Below are 21,603 nucleotides of genomic sequence, written 5' to 3'. Positions count from 1 at the left end.
GAAGTTGGCTGAATGATAACAGAGAAAAGGCACGACGGATATGCAGGAAAGGAGAACGTCGACGAGATAGGGAGGAGGAACGCCGGCTCAATAGGGAAAGAGACCAGTTGGATCGGTCTATACACCAACAAGAGCATCGTGTTCTAGACCGGTTGGTGTCCATCCCTTCTCCCCAGAGATAGAAGCTATAGAACCTCCACGGAAGTATAGCCTGCCGAAATTCATTCTCTATGATGGGAAGACAGACCCTCTGACCCACATCAGCCATTACCGCCAGATGATGTCCCTCTGGAATCGCAACGACGCACTCATGTGCAAAGTCTTCCCTTCTGGTCTTGGAGAACTTGGCCTCCGATGGTTTGACAAACTCCCAAATGGCTCAATTTATGACTGGCCGCAGCTCTCTGAGGCTTTCTTAGCCCGATTTGTCTCCAACAACAGAGTCCCAAAGCAGTTAGATACCTTGTTCAACATCCGAAAGGACAGGAAAGAGACCTTGCGCCAGTTTGCGCGACGGTATTGGGAGGAGTATGGTGACTTGGAGGAAAATGTTTGTAGTGAACAATTGGCCATGCTATACTTCAAGCAAGGCCTACCCCCTTCGCACAAGCTAAGGCAGTCGTTGACGAAACGACCTGCCCCCACAATGAAAGATTTGAGGGCTCGAATAGAGCAACAAGCTCGTGTGGAAGATGACACTGCTTCAGTACATGTTGCGGTTGCTGAAGAAGAAGTCAGACCACCTTGACTACCTAAGACTGAGCAGCCAAGGAAGGATGAGCAGCGCAAGAACTATGGCCAAAGGAACCGCTCCACAGCAAAAAACGAGGAGGAAAGGGCCAAGTCTTATGAAGGCATCACCACCGTCTTCAAAGAGCCAATATACAGGCTCGTCGAGAAACTTAAAGGGGAAGCCTTCTTTGTCTGGCCAGCTAAGATGCCTGGAGACCCTGCTCGGCGCAATCAGACACTGCGTTGCACCTATCATCGAGAGAAGGGACACAAGACGCAAAATTGCAGAGCTCTCAAACAACACTTGGAGGATTTAGTTACGGCGGGACACCTCCAACAATGGATAGACGTTGATAAGACGAGGGAAAAGCAAGGACTCAACCAAGCCCCTCATGAGGAGAACCATGCCCCGAGGTTGATCATCAACATTATCCATGGAATGACTGACCCCGAAAGAGAAAACACCATTCGAGGAGAAATCCAACGAGCCACCCACATTCAACAGGTAATGTCGGGAGGACCTCCTCCCAAAAAGTCTAAGACAGAAGCTAGACCTTCTCGGTTTAACGTCGTGTTCACAAAAAAGGACCTAGAGAGAATCCAGCACCCCCACACCGATGCCCTCATTGTTACAGTTGGTGTGCCCAACAAGTTCGATGTGAAGCGAGTCTTGATTGACCAAGGAAGTGCCGCAAACATCATGTATTATGAGCTTTTCAAGAAACTTGGCCTCAGTGAGCAACACCTGACACCTGCCACCTCCCCTTTAGTTGGCTTTAACTTGCAAACAAAATGGCCGCTCGGCCGAATAACTCTACCTGTCATAGCTAAGTCCAAGGTGGTCTGTGTTGACTTCTTGGTGGTAAACACCCCATCTCCCTACAATGCTATCCTTGGCCGACCTTGGATCCACCAGATAGAGGCAGTCCCTTCCACCTATCACCAACTCGTTCGCTTTCCAACCAAGTATGGAGTAGAGGAGATTCGCGGAGACCAAGTGGCAGCTAAACACTGCTTCATTGCCGCCATGAAAACCAAACAAGTCTGTGACCAAGTGCAGATAGTGAAAGTACCTGACCAGCCAGTTTTGGAAGACGTCGGCGGAGTGCCGACCGAGAAGATGGTAGAAGACCTAGAGACGGTCTTGGTAGAAGAAAGAAACCCAAACAAGTTATTCCTGCTCGGAACTTCCCTCACTGTTGGAGAGAAAGAGCAATTACTGGCTCTACTCCGTAAAAACATCGAAGTGTTTGCTTGGTCAGCCTGTGACACTCCGGGGTTGGACCCCAATTATGCTTGTCATCGACTTAACGTCCAATTAGGAGCGCGGCCAGTTGTTCAGAAGAGTAGGCGGTCATCCGCACAACACACCGATGCAGTGATCGAAGAGGTGGATAAACTTTTAACTGCTGGAGTCATCCGAGAAGTGCAATACCCGAAGTGGTTATCCAACACCGTCGTAGTGAAGAAGAAGAATGGAAAATTGAGAGTCTACGTTGAATTCACTAGCCTTAACAAAGCTTGTCCCAAGGATAGATTCGCCCTTCTATGAATAGATCAACTTGTTGACGCAATGGCTGGACATGAGCTCATGAGCTTTCTAGACGCCTACAGTGGCTACCACCAGATCCCCATGTTCGGTCCTGACCAGGAGAAAACGGCTTTCATCAGCCCTAGAGGCACTTACTGCTACAAAGTAATACCCTTCGGCTTGAAGAATGCTGGTGCGACCTACCAGCGAATGGTCACTAAAATGTTCAAGGACCAGCTCGGTAAAACCATGGAAGCATACATTGATGACATGGTCATCAAAAGAAAGTTAGCCGAGCACCATCTGAGGGACCTTGAGCAAGTGTTTGCAATTCTGAAAACTCACAAGCTTCGACTGAACGCCTCAAAATGTGCCTTTGGGGTAGGATCAGGGAAGTTCTTAGGGTATATGGTGACTAGGCGGGGCATTGAAGCCAACCCCGACCAAATCAAAGCCCTTCAAGACCTCGAAGCTCCTACAAAGGCTAAGGAACTCCAGAAACTCATTGGCATGGCTGCAGCACTCAACCGTTTCATCAGTCGGTCCTTTGATCGGATGAAGCCCTTCTTCCAACTTCTTGAAGCACTAGAAGATTTGAAGAAGTATTTGTCCTCTCCTCCCTTTCCATCTACACTTGTCGCCAACGAAGAGCTTTTCCTTTACTTGGCTGTTTCTGATCATGTTGTTAGTACAGTGCTAGTCAAAGAGGATGGAAATGAGCAAAAACCAATGTATTATGTTTGCAAGACACTCTTAGATGCCAAAACTAGATACTTGCCATTGGAGAAATTGGCATATGCACTATTAATTGCCTTTAGGAAGCTTGTTCACTACTTTCAAGGACATACCATCAACGTCCTCACTGAATTCCCCCTCAAGTCGATGTTCAGTCAAGCAGATTTCTCAGGCCGAACAGCAAAGTGGGCGGTGGAGCTTGGAGAGTTTGATATCAAGTTCCAACCTCGAACCGAAATCAAAGCTCAAGTCCTGGCAGACTTTGTTACAGAATTCACCCCGGGACCAGCTATTCCCTCCGAAGGGAGCTCGGCTTTGGTCACCATGACTGCCCAGCATAAAGGGCAATCCCTGGCCGAAGCATGGAAGCTTTTTGTTGGAGACGTATGGAAGCTGTTTGTGGACGATTCTTCTAACCAAAAAGGCTCAAGGGCAGGAGTTGTCCTTATTTCTCCTGAAGGATTCATGTGGGAGCAAGCCATTCGATTGGGCTGGAAAGCTTCTAACAATGAGGCAGAGTATGAAGCTCCACTAGCCGGCCTGCGAAGTGTCGAACACTTCAATGCGGAGGAGCTACTCGTCTTTAGTGATTCCCAATTAGTGGTCAACCAACTCTCTGGAGTTTACAAGGCTCGTGATGAGCGGATGGCCACTTATGCAGAACAGGCCAAAAATTTGATCAAAAAGTTCCAAGCCATCGGGGTCGAGAAGATTGGCCGAGAGGGAAATGGTCATGCTGACGCTTTAGCTTGCCTGGGTTCCTCGATCGACTCCAGGGGCGGCCGCAAAATATGGGTGGAATATGTACCCCAACCAAGTATTCAACTAGTCGAAATGGTACTCTGCACTGACTTGGGCCCAAGTTGGATGGACCCACTCTTGGCCTTTTTGAAGAATGGCACCCTTCCTGAGGACAAAAAAGAAGTGCACAAGACAAGGCATAGAGCTGCTCGATTTTGGGTCTCCCCATCTGGCAATCTTTACAAGAAGTCCTACATGGGCCCTTATCTACTCTGTGTTCATCCAAGTCCGGTGGAAGATGTGCTTTATGAGATCCATGATGGAATCTGTGGTAGTCACACTGGTGGTCGGTCCTTGGCACACTGAGCTCTAACACACGGGGATTGGTGGCCGCGCATGCAAAAGGAGGCCCAACAGTATGTCCGCAAGTGCGACAAGTGCCAAAAGTTTGCTCCTCTTATTCACCAGCCAGCCAAAGCTCTAACCCCCCTCACCAGTCCTTGGCCATTCGCTCAGTGGGGTTTAGACATTGTTTGACCATTAGCAAGGGGAACTGGGAATAAAAGATTCTTCATCGCTGCAACTGACTACTTCACCAAGTGGGTGGAGGTGGAGGCCTTGTGCAAGATCAAAGAAGCAGACACTAAGAGGTTTGTTTGGCACAACGTTGTGACTCGATTTGGCATTCCCAAAGTCCTTCTCTCTGACAATGGTCCACAATTTGATGGCAAGATCTTCAGGAGATTTTGCGCTGACTTGAAGATAGAGTTCCGAAACTCCACTCCGGCCTACCCACAAGGCAATGGCCAACCTGAAGCGTCCAATAAGATGATCATTGACAGGATAAAAAAGCGTCTTGAAAACGGCAAGGGTAAATGGGTGGAAGAGATACCGAATGTCCTCTGGGCTTACCGAACTACTCCTCGTTGGTCAACCGGTGAGACACCTTACTCTCTTACCTATGGGATGGAAGCAGTCATCCCTTTAGAGGTTGGCCTTCTTACCATCCGTTCTGAGATCTTTGAGCTAGCAGACAATGATGAAGCCATCGCCCAAGCTCTAGACTGGCCGAGGAACGTAGGGAAGCTGCCCCTCATTCGATTGGCAGCTTACTAGCAGCAACTCACTAAGAGCTTCAACAAGAATGTGCGTCCACGATAATTCCTACCAGGTGACTTGGTACTCACGAAGGTAATGGATCACAAGAAAGTTCCTAGAGAAGGGAAACTCGGTGCTAACTGGGAGGGGCCCTACAGGGTTACTTCAGCACTTGGCAATGGCGCATACTATCTGGCTGACTTATCAGGGAAGGCAATCCCTAGACCATGGAACGTCGCCAACCTAAAGAAGTACTTCCAGTGATGTGATTCTTAAGATGAAGTACTTACAGTAATGTATTTTTCAAAACATGCCTTGATGTAATCAAAAGTTACAAGTATCAATGAATGGAAATTTATTTTACAGTTTGTCCTTATTTACTTGTGTTGTACATTTATGCTCGGTGGAGCAAATTGGCCACGGGTCTTAACTCAAGCCAATCCCGAATGCTCAACCCTTTGATTGGAGTGGGGTGCCAAGTGGTATAACTTGGTGGAATTTGTGCCAAGTATCATTACTTAAAGCACGGTCCATATTCACAATTTGCGCTCGAAGGAGGGTAGAATTACACTCTACGAGGGGTTAAATCACGCCAAAACTTGACCAAGTCAGGTGGCGTCCGAACAACATGATAAAAAACTTTCACAACTTTTTCTCTACTAAGGCATGAAGCATGGTCTAACCAAACAGACAATCTTCTGAGCCAAAGAGCTCATGCTCGGCTAGGGGCATCAAAAACTCAATTTTTTTTTAAGGCAAGAAGCCTGATCAGACCGAACAGATGGCCTGCTAGGCCACAGAGCCTCTGCTCGGCCGGGGGCAAACATTACATACAAGCAAAAATTGAAGATAAGCAATTCAACACTTGCAAAAATGTAAAAACGAGTGCATTGAAGCGAAACTTCAATTACAAAAAGAGTTCGGCCTTACAAAAGAAGAGGTCCAGTCGACCGAACTCCAAGACAAATAAAAAAGTACAAGTTGCAAGTTCAACACTTGGCAAATTTAGAAGGCACTTCATTACAAAAGGGAGCTCGGTTTGTATCATAGCCTATCCAACCGAGCACTAAAGCAAAAGTTGAAGATACTTCATTAACTTCCAAGTTTCATTACAAAAGAACTACAAAAGCAGAAGTAAAAGCAAAAACTCGGGGCAACCTAACAACTTACTCCTCGCGTTGCTCCTCCTCATAGTGTCCATCCTCGCGGTGCTCTTCCTCTGTAGGATTGACAGTCTGCCTAACTAAGGAAAAGCTTGGCAGGAAAGGAGAAAGGCCAGAAGGATCAACATCCGTAGCTCCATCCCCCCGAGGCCTTCTCATTCTAACCCTTGCAGCGGTCTTTGAAGGGACTAGAATATCGTCAATATCATAAAGAGGAGAACCCCCTTCCACCTTAGCAGCGCGCAGAGCCCCAGTCCAACCCTTAGTAAAGATCTTGTCCCTCAGCTTCAAAATCTTCTCCGAATAGGTCTTTTTGGCCTTGTCATAGCCCCTCTGTTCGGCCTCGTCCACCATCCCTTGATAATTAGCCTTTAAAGACTTCAGAGTAGCATCGGCATCTGCAGCCCTCCGCTCAGCCATGAACATTAGTGCTTCGGCCTTCTTCTTTGCATCTTCCATCTCCTTTAGATCCTCTCCGGCTGCCTTCAAGGACATATCAGCATCAGCCAACATGTTGATTGTCTTAACCTTCTCTTGCTCCTCACGATGCCGCCTTTCATCCATGATGTGCATCCTCTGAATGCACTGCACCAAACCAAAATGTCATATCCTCAACAACCAAATTTAAGTAAATGACAAAGACATAAAAGAAGACTTACTGCGGTTAGCATATGCACTGAACCCTTGATCAACACGTTGCTTCAAATGTTTTGCTCCGCCATATCCAAAGGTAGCAGCAATGTCTTTGATAAGTCAAAGGCCAAGTCGCTTGAGTAGATTGTGCTATCCGATGTAGTGATTGCTCGGCCGTTATGCTCCAAGGGAGGCACCGATTCTTCAACTGAGCCTTGCTCATTAGAACCCCCAGCAACTTCTTTACCTTTGGACCTCTTCCTTTTTGAGGCCCTATCAGCAGGAAGAGCAAGAGTAGCAACAAGAGGAGGAGGAACAACAACATGGCTTTTTCCACCCTTAGACCTCTCAATCGGTGGAGAAAAAACTCGTGTGTCAACCGTTGAAACAGCTAGAAGGTCCTCATCATAAGATCCAAAAACTAAGGCATCAAGATTGAGCTTTTGGCGACGAGCCATTTCGCTTGCTAAGTCTGGTGACGAAGAGTAGCCTCTACTGAGTGATCCACTTGACGAACAAACAACAGCGGAAGAGGAAGCTCCAGTGGTATGGCCAACTTGTTCTTCGGTTTCAATCTCAAGTGAGTCCCTCAAGAAGTTGTTTACTTTGGGTTTCTGTTGGATGACATGTCTGTAAGTTCGCACATAGTTAAGCAAATGCGAGGCCGACCGATCTTCGTACCTTAGTGCAACTTTGATATCCCTCGGATGCCCTTTCTCTAGTCTCCTTTTTAGCTTCTTTGAACCTGCAAGTACGAACAATAACACTTAAAAAAAAAAATCACAGACGATAAGCGAATGGATAAAAGGAAACTAAAATAAAGAATGACCTGGGTGGCCGTTCACTCGTGGAACCCGCTTCGATCGACCCACCTCCTCGGCTGAAAACTCCCAATTACCTCCGACTTGAAGGAAATCAGAGCAATGCTTGTCATTATCAGGAAGTTCAGTAACGAGTTAGAGGTCCAACGACCGAACTTTGACATAATAGGTTTTACACAGCAATGAAGGATATCCCAAATACCCAAGTCCAAGTCTAAGAGGTCATTCAAGACCGAGACACCGTTTACCACTCTAAATGTGTATTTGCATTAGTGTAAGTTCGAAATAAGAAAAGAATCAACGCAACAAAGGGTTCAACGGAAACCTAACACCCCCCTCTACGATGGAGGCAATTGAGAAGGGCATTGTGATGCTCGTACACGACCGATCCGCGTCTACTGCCGCCAATGTCAACGTGACATCATTGAGAATGTTATATCTTCGGCGGAACTCATCCATTCTCGTCGAAGTGTCCACTAAGTTCCGAAGCTTACCCATGGGAGGTGCGACGTTCCACCAAACAACTACACTAAGGATGACTTACAAGGTTAGAGGTACAATGGCCGACCGAGCAATCGTATGCTGGACAACTCTTAATGTTACACTTAGCCAAAAAAGTAATGGTGAATGTAGAAAATAAATACATGGATTCTATGACTTACGATGTCAAAATTAAGAGGAACTCGATGGCGAGCGTCTCCGATGAAACAATCCCACTGTTGCAACCAAGAGAAAAATTGTGAGTTGCAAAAAAAAAATAAATAAATAAATAAATAGATAAATAAATCACAGTGGAGGGCTTACAAAACAATGTCAACAACCAAAAATCAATAAGAAAAGCCTATTAAAAGGAGAGAGTTCAAAAACTTAGAAGATCAAAACCAGTGAGCAAGAGGCAAAATAAACAGGTTGTAAGTAACAGAATGGCGAGGATAATTTTTTTGCTGCAAACAACGAATGCCGACGGGTCGCCGAAAGATGAAGATCGAAGAAGAGAACATTGGGTTTGTCCCCGAACTTTGAAAATCTAATTCTCTAGATTGAGAAAGTGAGGAGACCACGTCATTGGTGCAAGCTCTCAATGTTCTGAAGAGAAGTCTGGAATTTATAGAAAGAGGATTGGAAGTCAAGTTATCAGATTATTAGATTTTAAAATTGCGTTAGAGTTCCAAGAAAAAGAAAAACGTAAGGACAAAACCAAAGTCAGACTCTTTTTCCAAAAATGGGCTATATTGTTCCTGGAGTCAAAAAGTGAGGCAGCAAGGAAATGGAAAAAATGGGTCTCGAAATTCAAATTTCTAGAGTGAGAAAATGTTAAATAAGGTGGGTTTGCTTGTCTTCATCAAAAAACTCTGAAAGGGCTTGCCTTCACATCATGTTGACAGCCCCCAAACTAGTCAAATGTAGACGCGTGATGGCTCGACAGTCGGAGTAAGGACATTAGTCAGGGCCGAGCTCGAGGTGTGGTGGCAAGGCCAAGATCACGAACAACCGAGCTGCGACGCTCACAGATAGGTCGGTCGAAGCATCTTAGACCGAGCTAAAGGGCACTTGAAATGACGATAAGTGTGAAATTGGCCCAACTCTAAACTCTTCAGGCAAGCCGAGCACGGCATGTGAGTATCCGAAGCTCTATTAAGTGGCTCAACCAAATCAGCAAGCAAACAGATTCTAGAAGTCAAGTTTTCTGGTATAAAGAAGATAAGCAAACCAAGTCATAGATGTGCCGACCAACCGAATGATAGCAAAGACAACCAAATAAAAATAAACCGAGCAGAAATGGAGGAAGCCGAACGACGCAGAATGAGAATTGGAAGACCAAAATAAAAAGACCGAGCTGGATAAGTCTTGCGTAAAATAAATAAGAGTTGTTCGGCCCATCAAGTATCGGAAAAGGGTCAACCGAGCAGCGACGATAACCGACCAAGTTGTAACATGCATGAGGTAAGCCAAGCTGGGTGTGAGCAGAACCTATGGACCAAAATGAATGGAAGAAGCTGCGTCGGGCCGAACAAGACGCAGTCCGACAGAGCTACAACACACGAGCAAACCAGCAAAAATATTTCAACCGAGCAGCAATCAAAGACACGACCGACCAGCGCATGAAGAAGTGAGCCGAACAGTTGATTTGCTAATTACGTCCATACTCTGCTCGGAGCAATATATACAATTTTTGCACGTTCAGCCCACCAATAAATCTGCTTAGATAATGCATGTGGAAGTTAAGCAAGGGAGGATTTATCCTGTGACTATGCACCAAAAGTCAAGCAAAGTAATTGGCCCACCAAGCACTTCCATGGCAACCTTACAAGATTTGAATAAGTGGAATATTAAGTTTGTAGCCAACAAATACCCAGCAAATAGTTTTTGCATGATATTACCATGCATGGCAATCAACGTATGGCCCACAAGGCATTACCCATCTACGTTATCAAAACAAGTTAGAAGTTGGCTATGATAAGGCATGCTTGAACTACTGTGGAGCAGATTGTATTGCTCGGTTCAGTTGTCCAACTTTAGAAATATATATATATATCCCAAAAAAAAAATTGTGTATACATATATTTTAAAAAAAATAAAAAATAAAATAAAAAATTTTTTCTAAAAAAAATAAATAAATAAAAATAAAAATAAAATTGTGTATATATATATATTTTTTTTCAAGTCAGGCAACGATACTCAGCCGACTAAAAGAGCACCAAGCTGGACAATTACGAGGCTAGTGAAGATACACATTTAGTTTGGGGGCATAACCGAGCTACGGAATATTGGGCAGACGCAAACGTTGGGCCGAACAATAATTTTGAATCCAACTCACGAAGCTCAAATTAAGTTGTGATCAACCTAACTTCGAAGTTTGTGACAGAATTGGCTTCCGCTTCGCCAAACGTAAGCGCAAGCCAGAGGGCAAATGAAGTCGGTAAAAATTAATCAAGTCTTAGTGCTAGGCCCAATGCGATGCTGACTCCGAGGTTGAGCTAGGTTGGACCTCGACCCTATGGCCAACACTTGCTCCGAAGTAAGACAATCATAGGAGCTCAGCCCAATGTACGAATGTCACTCCAAAGTGGGCCGAGCAACATGGTGGACCTCCTGGACGGGCAGCCAACCACTCCGAAGTAGGTTAAGTAACATGTTGAACCTCCTAGATGGACAGACAACCACTCCGAAGTGGGCTGAGTAACATGTTGGACCTCCTGGTTGGACAACCATTCTAGAGTAGGCCAACTCAAAGAAGGCCAATTCACTGAAGATCTTTCTTGGGTCTATAAGAGACAAACAACTCTGCTCCTCTCCCTCTGTATGAACAGAACATGGAGACATGGAGGTGCAGAGGGACAAGGTGCATATATAACAGACCTGCATCTGAATGACAGGCGGAGTGGTCGTCCTCCTCCAATGAGAGATGTCTGCTAATGAGACAAACAAAACAGACCTGCACCCGAGTGTCAGGCGGAGTGGTCGTCCTCCTCCAATGGGAGACGACCACGAATAAGACACATTGGACAGATGGCGGAGAGAGAAGGACTTGAACGACAAACAACCTTCTCTTATAAAAGGTGAACACTATTCACTCTCAAGGGATCCGAAAATCCACACACTTAACACATATACACTCTTTGTATTCTCTTTTCTCTCTTCTTCTTCTCCCTGAGTCCCTGACTTTACCATCGGAGGGGTTTCCGACCAAACCCCGGTCAGGCAGCCTCACCGTTTGTTACTCTGTGCAGATCTTCAATTCCTAGCGCACGCTGTTCTTCCACGAAGTTCAACCCTTCTTCATAGTGTAGAAATCACCCCCACACAGTTTCTATCTCGAAGGTGGTGTCTCGAATGGGACATTGTTAAATACTTGGTGATATCTAATGTTGTTTTTTTGGAAAAAAAAATAAGAATCTATATGATTGAATCATCATGCAGAAGAAAAACAAAGTGATTTAGAAAATTTTTTGTATGGTTGACTATTTGTGTTTAGTTTACTATTCGATGGGAATAAAACTTTGATCATGATGTCTCAATCATCTTTGGTATTCACTCATAAAATGTCCATTATATCAAGTTGTGGATTTGCTATTTATTTTTAGGGTTAATTTTAGTTTGATCTAAATTTTACTTTAGTCCCTATAGTTTTAATTTAAACAATTTGGTCCTTATACTTTAAGTCTAATTTCAATTTTGGTCATTCCGTTTAAATTAGAGGTTAAAACTAACAATTTTGGGTTATTTGTCAATTTTCTAAGGTTGCAATTTAGTTCTTCCGTCTAAATTGGAAGCTAAAATTAACAATTTTAAGACACTGTGTAGAGCCTAAATTAAATAAATTAAAATTATATGGATTAAAGCAAAATTTGAGTCAAATTAGAAGGATAAAAACTGTAATTAACCCTTATTTTTATTTTTATTCTTAAATTTAAAATAAATCAAGAAAACATAATTTCATTTGGGGGCAAAATTAAAATTTCTTATATTCATACTATTATTTTAACAAGAACAATTAAGTGGAGGTGTTAAATGAGTCGGACCAATACTACACATTTAGAGTCGGGTCAAGCATGAGACGAATATAGGCGTGCTATGCTAGGTCTATATTTTGGGCCCAATAGCATATGTACTAATGGCCTGGAACTAGAGGTACTAATATTTGCAGTAACAGTTTTAGGGTTGGTTTGAGGTGTCCTAAAAAAGTGTACTTTTTATCTTTTTATGAAAAGATGTGCAGAAAAGTAGAGAGATGATGTGATGAAAAAAAAGATAAAAAGATAAAAAGATGGATTATATAGGTTATGCCAAACCAAGCCTTAGTACATATAATATTGCTCTTTAATTTTTTTTGTCAAATTTTTGTATAGGCTGCCATTACGGACCAACATCTGTTATAGCGGTTAGATTCAAGGTTAAAATTTAACTTTACAAGACATTCACAAAACTATTCATCACTAGTATAAATCACTATTTGTGACTTGAATAGCCGAATTTAAAACCTTAAGCATTTAAGTTATTGATAAATCGAATACAATATGATGGCAATGCATAAACTCTTGTATCATAAACAGAACTCAGACATAGTGAATGAGAATTCATACCATGCATGTGTGATGCAAAATGGTTTAAATAAAAAATAAAAAACGGTGAGTTATGACAATGCTCAAATGAAATTAAAGATAAATTATGTATATGTTTATTATTCATTATTTTGTATTTAAGTTATTGATAAGCTATCAAAAGATGATGGCTAATGCATCAGCTCTTATATTTAAAAAATAATTAATTAATTAACCCGGTCATGCATTTTTGTATAAGTCTTATTATCATTGTTGGTAATGCATTTTTGTATAAGTCTTATTATCATTGTTGATATAAAAGCCGTTAGGTTTGACACTTTAGTAACAATTATTAACTTTTAAAAAAGGATGGGCAAATTACAGAAATGGTCTCTATAATTTATCCGTGACTTCATTTTGGTTCCTGCACTTTTAAATGTATCAATTTTGCCTCTGCAATTTAGTTTTTGGCTCAAAATGGTCTAATAATTAACAGTCATTGGCCTTTTGAACGGAAACCCCACACGTGCCTTGCACACACGAGACTTGCAAGGGAAGAAATCAGCCATTCATAGTTGGTTGGTCATCTTCACATGGCTCATCATGCAATAATTGGGGTCACCACCAAAAGAACAACCAATGGATAAAAAGATGATGACGTGTACGTTCTATATATTAAATAAAAAATATAAATTATAACTTTAATTTAATTAAAAATAATAAATTATAAATTATGGCCTTAAAAATTAAATTTTTTTAGTGTTGTTAAAAAAATTAAATTTATATATTAAATAAAATTATTTTTTTAGTGTTGTTAATTTAAAATCATATATTAAATATAATTATAAATTATAAATTTAATTTACTTAAAAATAATAAATTAAAAATTATGGCCTTATAAATTAAAAAATTTTAACGTTGTTAAATTATAAATTATAAATTATAGATTACAAACTTAAAATTATATATAAAATAAAAAATATAAATTATAAATAACAAAGGTAAAATAGTTTTTTGAACATTTATCCTTATCTAGTCTGTCTAACCAAATATTGAATTTACTAAAAATAGTCATTTCCAGACATCAAATCCCATGAGAAAACAAACATGGGATACATATCCAATCACTACAAAAAAATTATTTTTTTGCGACGGCAAAACGCCGTCGCAAATACCCCAAACGCCGTCTCAAAAGATTTTTTTTACCACGATAAGTGGTTTTTTGCGACGGCAAGTGGGGGGTCGCAACAAAGGCGGTTGCAAAAGGGTTTTAGCGATGGCATAACGTCGTCGCCTTTTGTTTGCGACGGCAAAATGCTTTTTTTGTGAAAGAAAAATTCTGTCGCAAATAACGCGTGAAAATCTGGTTTTTTTTTAGACGGCACTATGTTGCCGTCGCTAAAAGGGTTTTTTGCGACGACAAAAATACCGTCGCTAAAAGTTTATATGAAACAGCACCTTATGCCGTCGCTAAAGGACTATTGGCGAGGACAATAACACCATTGCTAAAGACCCTACTTTTCAACCAAATCCCTTATCATTTGCGACAGTAAAGCTGCCGTCACAAAAAACCCTGGTTCAATTTTCATTTCGAGATGGTGTGTGCTGCCGTCTCAAAAAAAAAAAAAAAAAAAAACTGTATTAAAATTATTAAAAATATGAAAATAACATGTATTAAATGAAAAATAACAAAAAAAAAAACCGATAACTACATAATAATATAAATACATACATAAACAAAAGTTGGCACATAATGAAAATTCATAATGTTGTTCCATTCATAACAATTCATAAATAAAAATTCATAACAATAAAAATTATCCCACTACATAATGTCGCATAATACATACATAATGTTGTTCACAAATCTAAATAACGTAAATCAAAACCAAAAGTTTTCATCATGATTCTTCCGCGGGTTACAAAAACAAAAGTTGGTCATAATTTTTACACGCCCGCATTCCACAAGAAGCAAACTACTACTCAGAAAATATCTAAAAATAACAAATAAAAATAATTAATGACAATATATTGGTGTTAATATTTTAATTACAGCAAAACATAAAAAATTAACTACTATATAATTACAAAGATAGTTTAGGAAATAATTTTGGCTAGACAGAAATTCGACCCTAACTCCCAAACCGGAAACCCGATTGTAGTCCCGTCTTCTCCCACAAGTCTCTCGTGCCTAGGCGGTCGTGTGTGCCAAGTTTCGTGTTAAACTGACATTGTTTGGTGATTTTGGAGAGTCAACACCTCGAATTCAAGTTTCTTAAGGAACTAGTTTGCCTAGACCGAAATTCGGCTCTAACTCCCAAACCAGGAACCCAATTTAAGTTCCGTCTTCTCTCACAAGTCTCTTGTGCCTAGGCGGTCGTGTGTGCCATGTTTGGTGCTAAACCGACGCCGTTTGGTGATTTTGGGGCATCAACACCTCGAATTCAAGTTTCTTAAAGAACTAGTTTGTCTAGACCGAAATTCGACTCTAACTCCAAACTGGGAACCCGATTCGAGCCCCATCTTCTCCCACAAGTCTCTCGTGCCTATGCGGTCGTGTGTGACAAGTTTCGTGCTAAACCGACACCGTTTGGTGATTTTGGGGCGTTAAGACCTCGAATTCAAGTTTCTTAAGGAACTAGTTTGCCTAGACCGAAATCCGACTCTAACTTTCAATCCGGGAACCTGATTGGAGTCTCATACTCTCCCACAAGCCTCTCATGCCTAGGCGGTCGTGTGTGCCAAGTTTCGTGCTAAACCGACGTTGTTTGGTGATTTTAGGGCGTCAACACCTCGAATTCAAGTTTCTTAAGAAACTAGTTTGCCTAGACCGAAATTCGGCTCTAACTCCCAAACTGGGAACCCGATTGGAGTCCCGTCTTCTTCCACAAGTCTTTCGTGCCTAGGCGGTCACACGTGCAAGTTTCGTGCTACACCGACGCCGTTTGGTGATTTTGGGGGGTCAAAACCTCGAATTCAAGTTTCTTAAGGAACTAGTTTGCCTAGACCGAAATTTGGCTCTAACTCCCAAACCAGGAATCCGATTGGAGTCCCGTCTTCTCCCACAAGTCTCTCGTGCCTAGGCGGTTGTGTGTGCCATGTTTCGTGCTAAACCGACGCCATTTGGTGATTTTGGGGTGTCAACACCTCGAATTCAAGTTTCTTAAGGAACTAGTTTGCCTAGATTGAAATCCGGCTCTAACTCCCAAACCAGGAACCCGATTGAAGGCCTGTCCTCTCCCACAAGTCTCTCGTGCCTAGGCGGTCGTGTGTGCCAAGTTTCGTGCTAAGCCGACGCCGTTTGGTGATTTTGGGGGGTCAACACCTTGAATTCAAGTTTCTTAAGGAACTAGTTTGCCTAGATCGAAATACGGCTCTAACTTACAAACCGGGAACCCGATTCGAGTCCCGTCTTTTCCCACAAGTCTCTCGTGCCTAGGCGGTCGTGTGTGACAAGTTTCATGCTAAACCAACACCGTTTGGTGATTTTGGGGCATTAACACCTTGAATTCAAGTTTCTTAAGGAATTAGTTTGCCTAGACTGAAATCCAGCTCTAACTCCCAAACCGGGAACCCGATTGGAGTCTCGTCTTCTCCCACAAGTTTTTCGTGCCTAGGCGGTCGTGTGTGCCAAGTTTCGTGCCAATCCGACCCCGTTTGGTAATTTTGGGGCGTCAACACCTTGAATTCAAGTTTCTTAAGGAACTAGTTTGCCTAGACCGAAATACGGCTGTAACTCACAAATCGGGAACCCGATTCGAGCCCCGTCTTCTCCCACAAGTCTCTCGTGCCTAGGCGGTCGTGTATGCCAAGTTTCGTGCCAATCCGACCCCGTTTGGTGATTTTGGGGCGTCAACACCTCGAATTCAAGTTTCTTAAGGAATTAGTTTGCCTAAAGTGAAATCCGGCTCTAACTCCCAATCCGGTAACCCGATTTGAGTCTCATCTTCTCCCACAAGTCTCTTAGCTTAAAATGCAAAGAATGCAACGATACATTTTAGCTTAGAATGTAAAGATACATTTTATACCTGATCTTCTGGTGGTGGTGTGTTTGTTTGGTATTAATTCAAACAAAAAAATGTTTGAATTAATACCCTTTCTTGCTAATGCCAACAGAAAAAAAAATGCCAAAATTTTTTTAAATCGCAAAGATAAAACATGTTTTTTAAATAAATGAATCCCCTCAATATAAAACTTTTTTAAATCGCAAAGATAAACATGTTTTTTTTATAAATAAATAAAAAATAATAAATCACGTGCTCACTACAACTGCTTAAGTTATGTTATTCATTGCATAGACTACTCCATGTTTCAGACTACTATATCTACAAACCATAAATAGCCTTCATCATCATGAAATATAATCAACAAAATGTAAATTGGTTTAACCATGACGTCATATTACCGCCATGTCCTACTGCAGGTCAAATAATTAGGATTAAAGTTTGGTAAGTTTAGTTGAGTTATCTTGCCAATGCATATCAAGTTCACTACTGTCAAATGACAGCAATTATTTGTTAAAAACCATTTCTACTTTCAATAATGTCAAATGACAACAACTATTTGTTACATTTCAAAATCTTATTTCCAATATGTTTTATTAGATAGCCACAGTTATTGATTTTTTATTACTTCACCCTAGTACCACCTTTCAAATAAGCACCAGTACAACTATTTGGCCGGGTCCCATATTCCCATGTGTACCAAAAGTTGATGGTTAGACAATCCAAACACCAACACAAACACTCCCATGTGTACCAAAAGTTTGGTTAACATAGTAAATTCATATTCACAGGAAAAATACTAACTTCAAGGTGTGAAAAATCCCAGCTTGCCTCTTACCATCTCATCCAAAGTTATAGATGCATTATATGTATGGAAAACCTTTGCTGTGAGACTAGGCATGAGTTCCTTCAGATGAGCATTTAGTTTATTGGTATCCAGCTTGTCAAAAAGATCATCGCCGCCACTTTTTCCTGTAGAAAAATAAGGTCATGTGAGCATGTCTTTATCATGAAATGCAGAAAGAGATATTTTGATACAAAAGGCCACGCATCCACTAACTAGTTCGGAACTGCTAAATTGCCTTGAACACAGGAAGTTCAACTTCCACCTCATTTTGGTATCTAATTGAATCTTTACTAAGGAAGTCAAACTAGAAAACCAGAAAAGATATTGATTTGTTATTAATTGCAGTTGACGAAAAACCTTTGTATTGTTACATGTTTCTAATAGGTTCAAAATATTCCAGAAACTAATTCTAGTTTCACATCATGCAGTCCCCTTTTTAGTCATTTAAAACTTCAAAATCTCAATATAATAACCCACCAAACTCACAAATATTATTATAACCAAATCCAATTGTAAGTTAAGGTTTAAAACCGTGATATCTGACACACAAACGCCATTATACCTTCAAAATATTTGGAGGCATTGGTTCTACATTTTCTGCTTTCAATGTGCAGTAACCAACGGTATCAGCTTCATCATCATCCTGCAAGATCGAAACAATTATAAGAATAAAGGCTCCAAAACTTGTTTCGTTTTTTTTTTTGTTATGTTTCTATTTACTTTCTGAGCAAGATCGCAGAGGACTCATCATATATACATAATGCATGTGTTTATACATTAAAGCATGCATCTATATAAAGTAAATAAAACACTATTAGCATCCGTAAGATGATCTGCATCACTATGTTTCCTCCACAGAGAAGGTTGTCCACCCCATCCAACAGAGTCTTAACCAATTACCTGTTGTCAGATTCTCAACTATGCTTCTACATTGGGAGGAAAAAGAAAGAGGTTGTTCCATGAACAAGAGAGTAAAAGATAAACATAAACATGATGAAAACAATTACATACACCATACCTTCTCATTGCCTACCCTGAGAGCTAGTTTATCAATAAGATAGGTGGCAATTGCTATTTGCCGCCTTATGATATCCTTACTGGCAAAATCTTTAGTATAAGCTGCTCTAATGCCTTGTATGTAGTCCTACAATCAAACAACAAATTATAGTTATAGCTAAGGGACGGGAAGTTACTACTACATTGTCTAACACAAATAAAAATGGCATTCATCAGATGTGTAGGTAAAATTTTATGTAAAGTACCTTCAATATCCTTGATTTCTCATATAAACTATGTGAAATTGGATGCCTCTATTTGTCCTAACAATCCATAGCTGAAAACACAAAGCAGAATTTGCTAATTGTCTAACAGAAAAACACAAAGGTAGACACTGTGGTGTTGGAGCCTGAAACACTGTTTGAAATACACATCCTGAGCTAAGGTCGTTACTTTGTAATGCCCACTGATTCTCCACGTGAGTTAATTTTCCAAATAGTCAAGTAATCAAGTAATTAAGTCTATCAGAATCCGAACAGATAAAAAAACGTGGGTTAAGGTTTAGAAGGAACCATTTTTACCAGAGGCTCACCTGGACATTCCAATGTAAGCATATCAAGGAAAATGAATCTTTTGTTGTCCCTTTGTACAACTAAGTTGCAACCCTGTCACATCAACAACTTCAGCTATTAGAGTGACAGAAATATATTTCCATATATTAACTGAAATATGTATCATTAATTTCACAAACTTACTATGAAAATTTGAAGACCACAACATTAATCAAAGATGAGGCGATTATAGGATATCAATGTATATTAATTACAGTGGAGGACACTCAAGGTTATCAAAATAATCCACAGCATATTTCCAACATTTATTGTTTTTGAGATCTTAATTGAAACATTTATTATTTAATAGGAATGCTGGCAATTTTTTCTTGGTGTCACACACTCAAGCGCACACAACTTAATGCATTATAATTGAACAACTTTGATATAAAATGAAAATAAGTTTCATATCAACTGAAGCTACAGATACACCAGAAGCTTTACTCAACTAGTCAGCTACACTAGAGATTAGCAATTACAAAAGTGGAAAGATCAGTACCAAAGTGAAAAATGCTAAGAAGATTAAATATCTACATATTGCCAAGTTTTTAGGTTTCACTCTGATAGTGCTAGTCGAAGTGTAGATGAACCATTTTACCATATAGCAGATGAAGAGCAGCATTATCCTATTCAACTATAAGATTATAAGAATTCCACAAGATATGCCAATACAATTAAAAGCCCAAGTCAGCTTAATCCTGGATGTAACAGTTTCAAACAAGTGCAAGGGTAGAGTTATCTATATAAACTATAAACACATACACAAATATTTGCAATCAGTGAAGCATCTGTCCATAAGTTGCCTTTATTGCAAAACATATAATTGAGTGCCTAATGGAATTTCGACATCACTAATCTCACAGAATTAAGATCATTGATCATTTTGCTTGCATACATATGATCCATTGACCACCAAAGTACCATTAAAATAACAAAATATATTATCTCAAATCAATTGTCCTCTCCATTTTTCTAATGGCATATCTCTTACTTTCCAGTCTCTAAATCCAACAGTTCACCAACATCAGTGTGAGATAATCATACAAATCCTAACCCAAATATTCCCTAGCTCATCCTTGCTTCCAAATGTCTCCAGATGAGGCATTATTGAAAAAAAAAAAAAAAAAAAAAAAATTTCCCAACCACCAACTTCAACATCATCGACTCCAATAAGAACCCCACACTGCTAAACATAGTCACCAAAAAAAGAGTAGACATCAAAATCAGATATTACTTATATAGAACAAAAAATGGAGTAATTAGATATTACAGTTTTGAATCATAGCAATGAGAGAAACGCACTTGATCTCTATACAAGATGAGTGACCAAAATAAATTATTGTGGGCTTCCGAGAGAGAGAGAGAGAGAGAGTATACGTACTGACTGAGCTCAGAGAGAGAGATCGTAACACGTCGTCGCTCGTTGAGAGAGATATCGTCGGTGAACACTCGCCGTCGTCGCTGTGATCATCGGTGAACTCGAACACCGCTAGCCGTCACCGTCGTCGCTCGTCGAGAGACGGAGAGAGATCGTCGTCGAACTCGTCTTTAGGGATTTAGGGATTTTGGGGATTTAGGGATTTGGGGGGTTTTGAGGGAGAATGGTGTTAGGGATTTTGGGGGTTTTGAGGGAGAAAGGTGTTAGGGATTTTGGGGATTTTAGGGAGTTTGATCGAGCGCTATTTTGGCTGAAGGAGGGAGATGAAATTTCAGACTATTTGCGATAGCATGGCAAAACCGTCACAAATGATCAAATCTATTTATAAAACGATGCCATTTTATTAAGGGTTTTTTTTTCGACAGAGCATTCCCGTCACAAATGTCCACTATTTGCGACAGTAAATTTCACCCGTCTCAAAAAAATATTTTTTGTTCTGTGCTTATTAGCGATGGGGAAACTGCCGTTGCATAAAACAGTATTTGAGACGGCTTCATATGTCGTCATAAAAGATCACTTTTTGCGATGGTATACACGCCGTCGCAAAAAGCTCCGTGTTATTTGCCCACTTTTCTTGTAGTGAATCCAACCAAATAGTTCAGGGGATTCACAGTCTCAGGATTCAAGTCCAATGGATTTTAATCCCTCCTTATCCAGTCCGTCCAATCAAACACACCCTAAGAGGATGTGGTCTAGTTCTGTTCGACACAAGAAATAAGGAAGCCAAAAGAAAATGTGTGCACATCCATATGAGAAAGAAGCATGCATTGCCAATAAGAGCTGATGATGACTAAAACAAGCTCAAGGTCTCACAAACTACATTATAAAGTTAAAAATGAGATGGAAAAAGAATTCTTATGCTAAGCCAATCCATCCATGATACATACACACACCTAGGATAAAATATACTAGCAGCTCTAAAGTATGCGTTTCATATTATTTTTGATTCTTTAATTTTTTATTTTTATCAATTTCGTCTTTAGAATTCTTGCCATTGGATTGACAAATAGCTCCAGGTACTCTTTATTAAAATTTTCTTTAAGCTATTTTTAGTGAGGGTACGATTTCTTCCCACTCATTTCTCTTCTTCTACGTTTCTTCTTCTTCTTCATATCACACGTGATTCGGTATCAAACTTTTCTCCATAATAATTCATATATTTGCTTAGAATCCCCATTCCAGGCTCAACTAATCAATCTCAACTTGTTGCA

The 21,603-nt window shown here is 40.6% G+C and overlaps 1 protein-coding gene across 1 annotated transcript; it reads left to right on the top strand.

Annotated features, from left to right (window-relative positions):
• Positions 1 to 280: 280 nt before the first annotated feature.
• On the top strand, positions 281 to 748 carry LOC114262699 (uncharacterized). Its single transcript, XM_082876681.1, has one exon. It carries the CDS (start codon positions 281 to 283, stop codon positions 746 to 748), a length of 468 nt encoding a protein of 155 aa, XP_082732807.1.
• The last annotated feature ends 20,855 nt before the right edge of the window (positions 749 to 21,603 follow it).

The sequence above is a fragment of the Camellia sinensis genome, chromosome 6 (assembly GCF_055761805.1).
Source record: "Camellia sinensis isolate YWXY chromosome 6, ASM5576180v1, whole genome shotgun sequence".
Taxonomy (NCBI): domain Eukaryota; kingdom Viridiplantae; phylum Streptophyta; class Magnoliopsida; order Ericales; family Theaceae; genus Camellia; species Camellia sinensis.
This window is presented reverse-complemented; position numbering and strand designations above follow the sequence as displayed.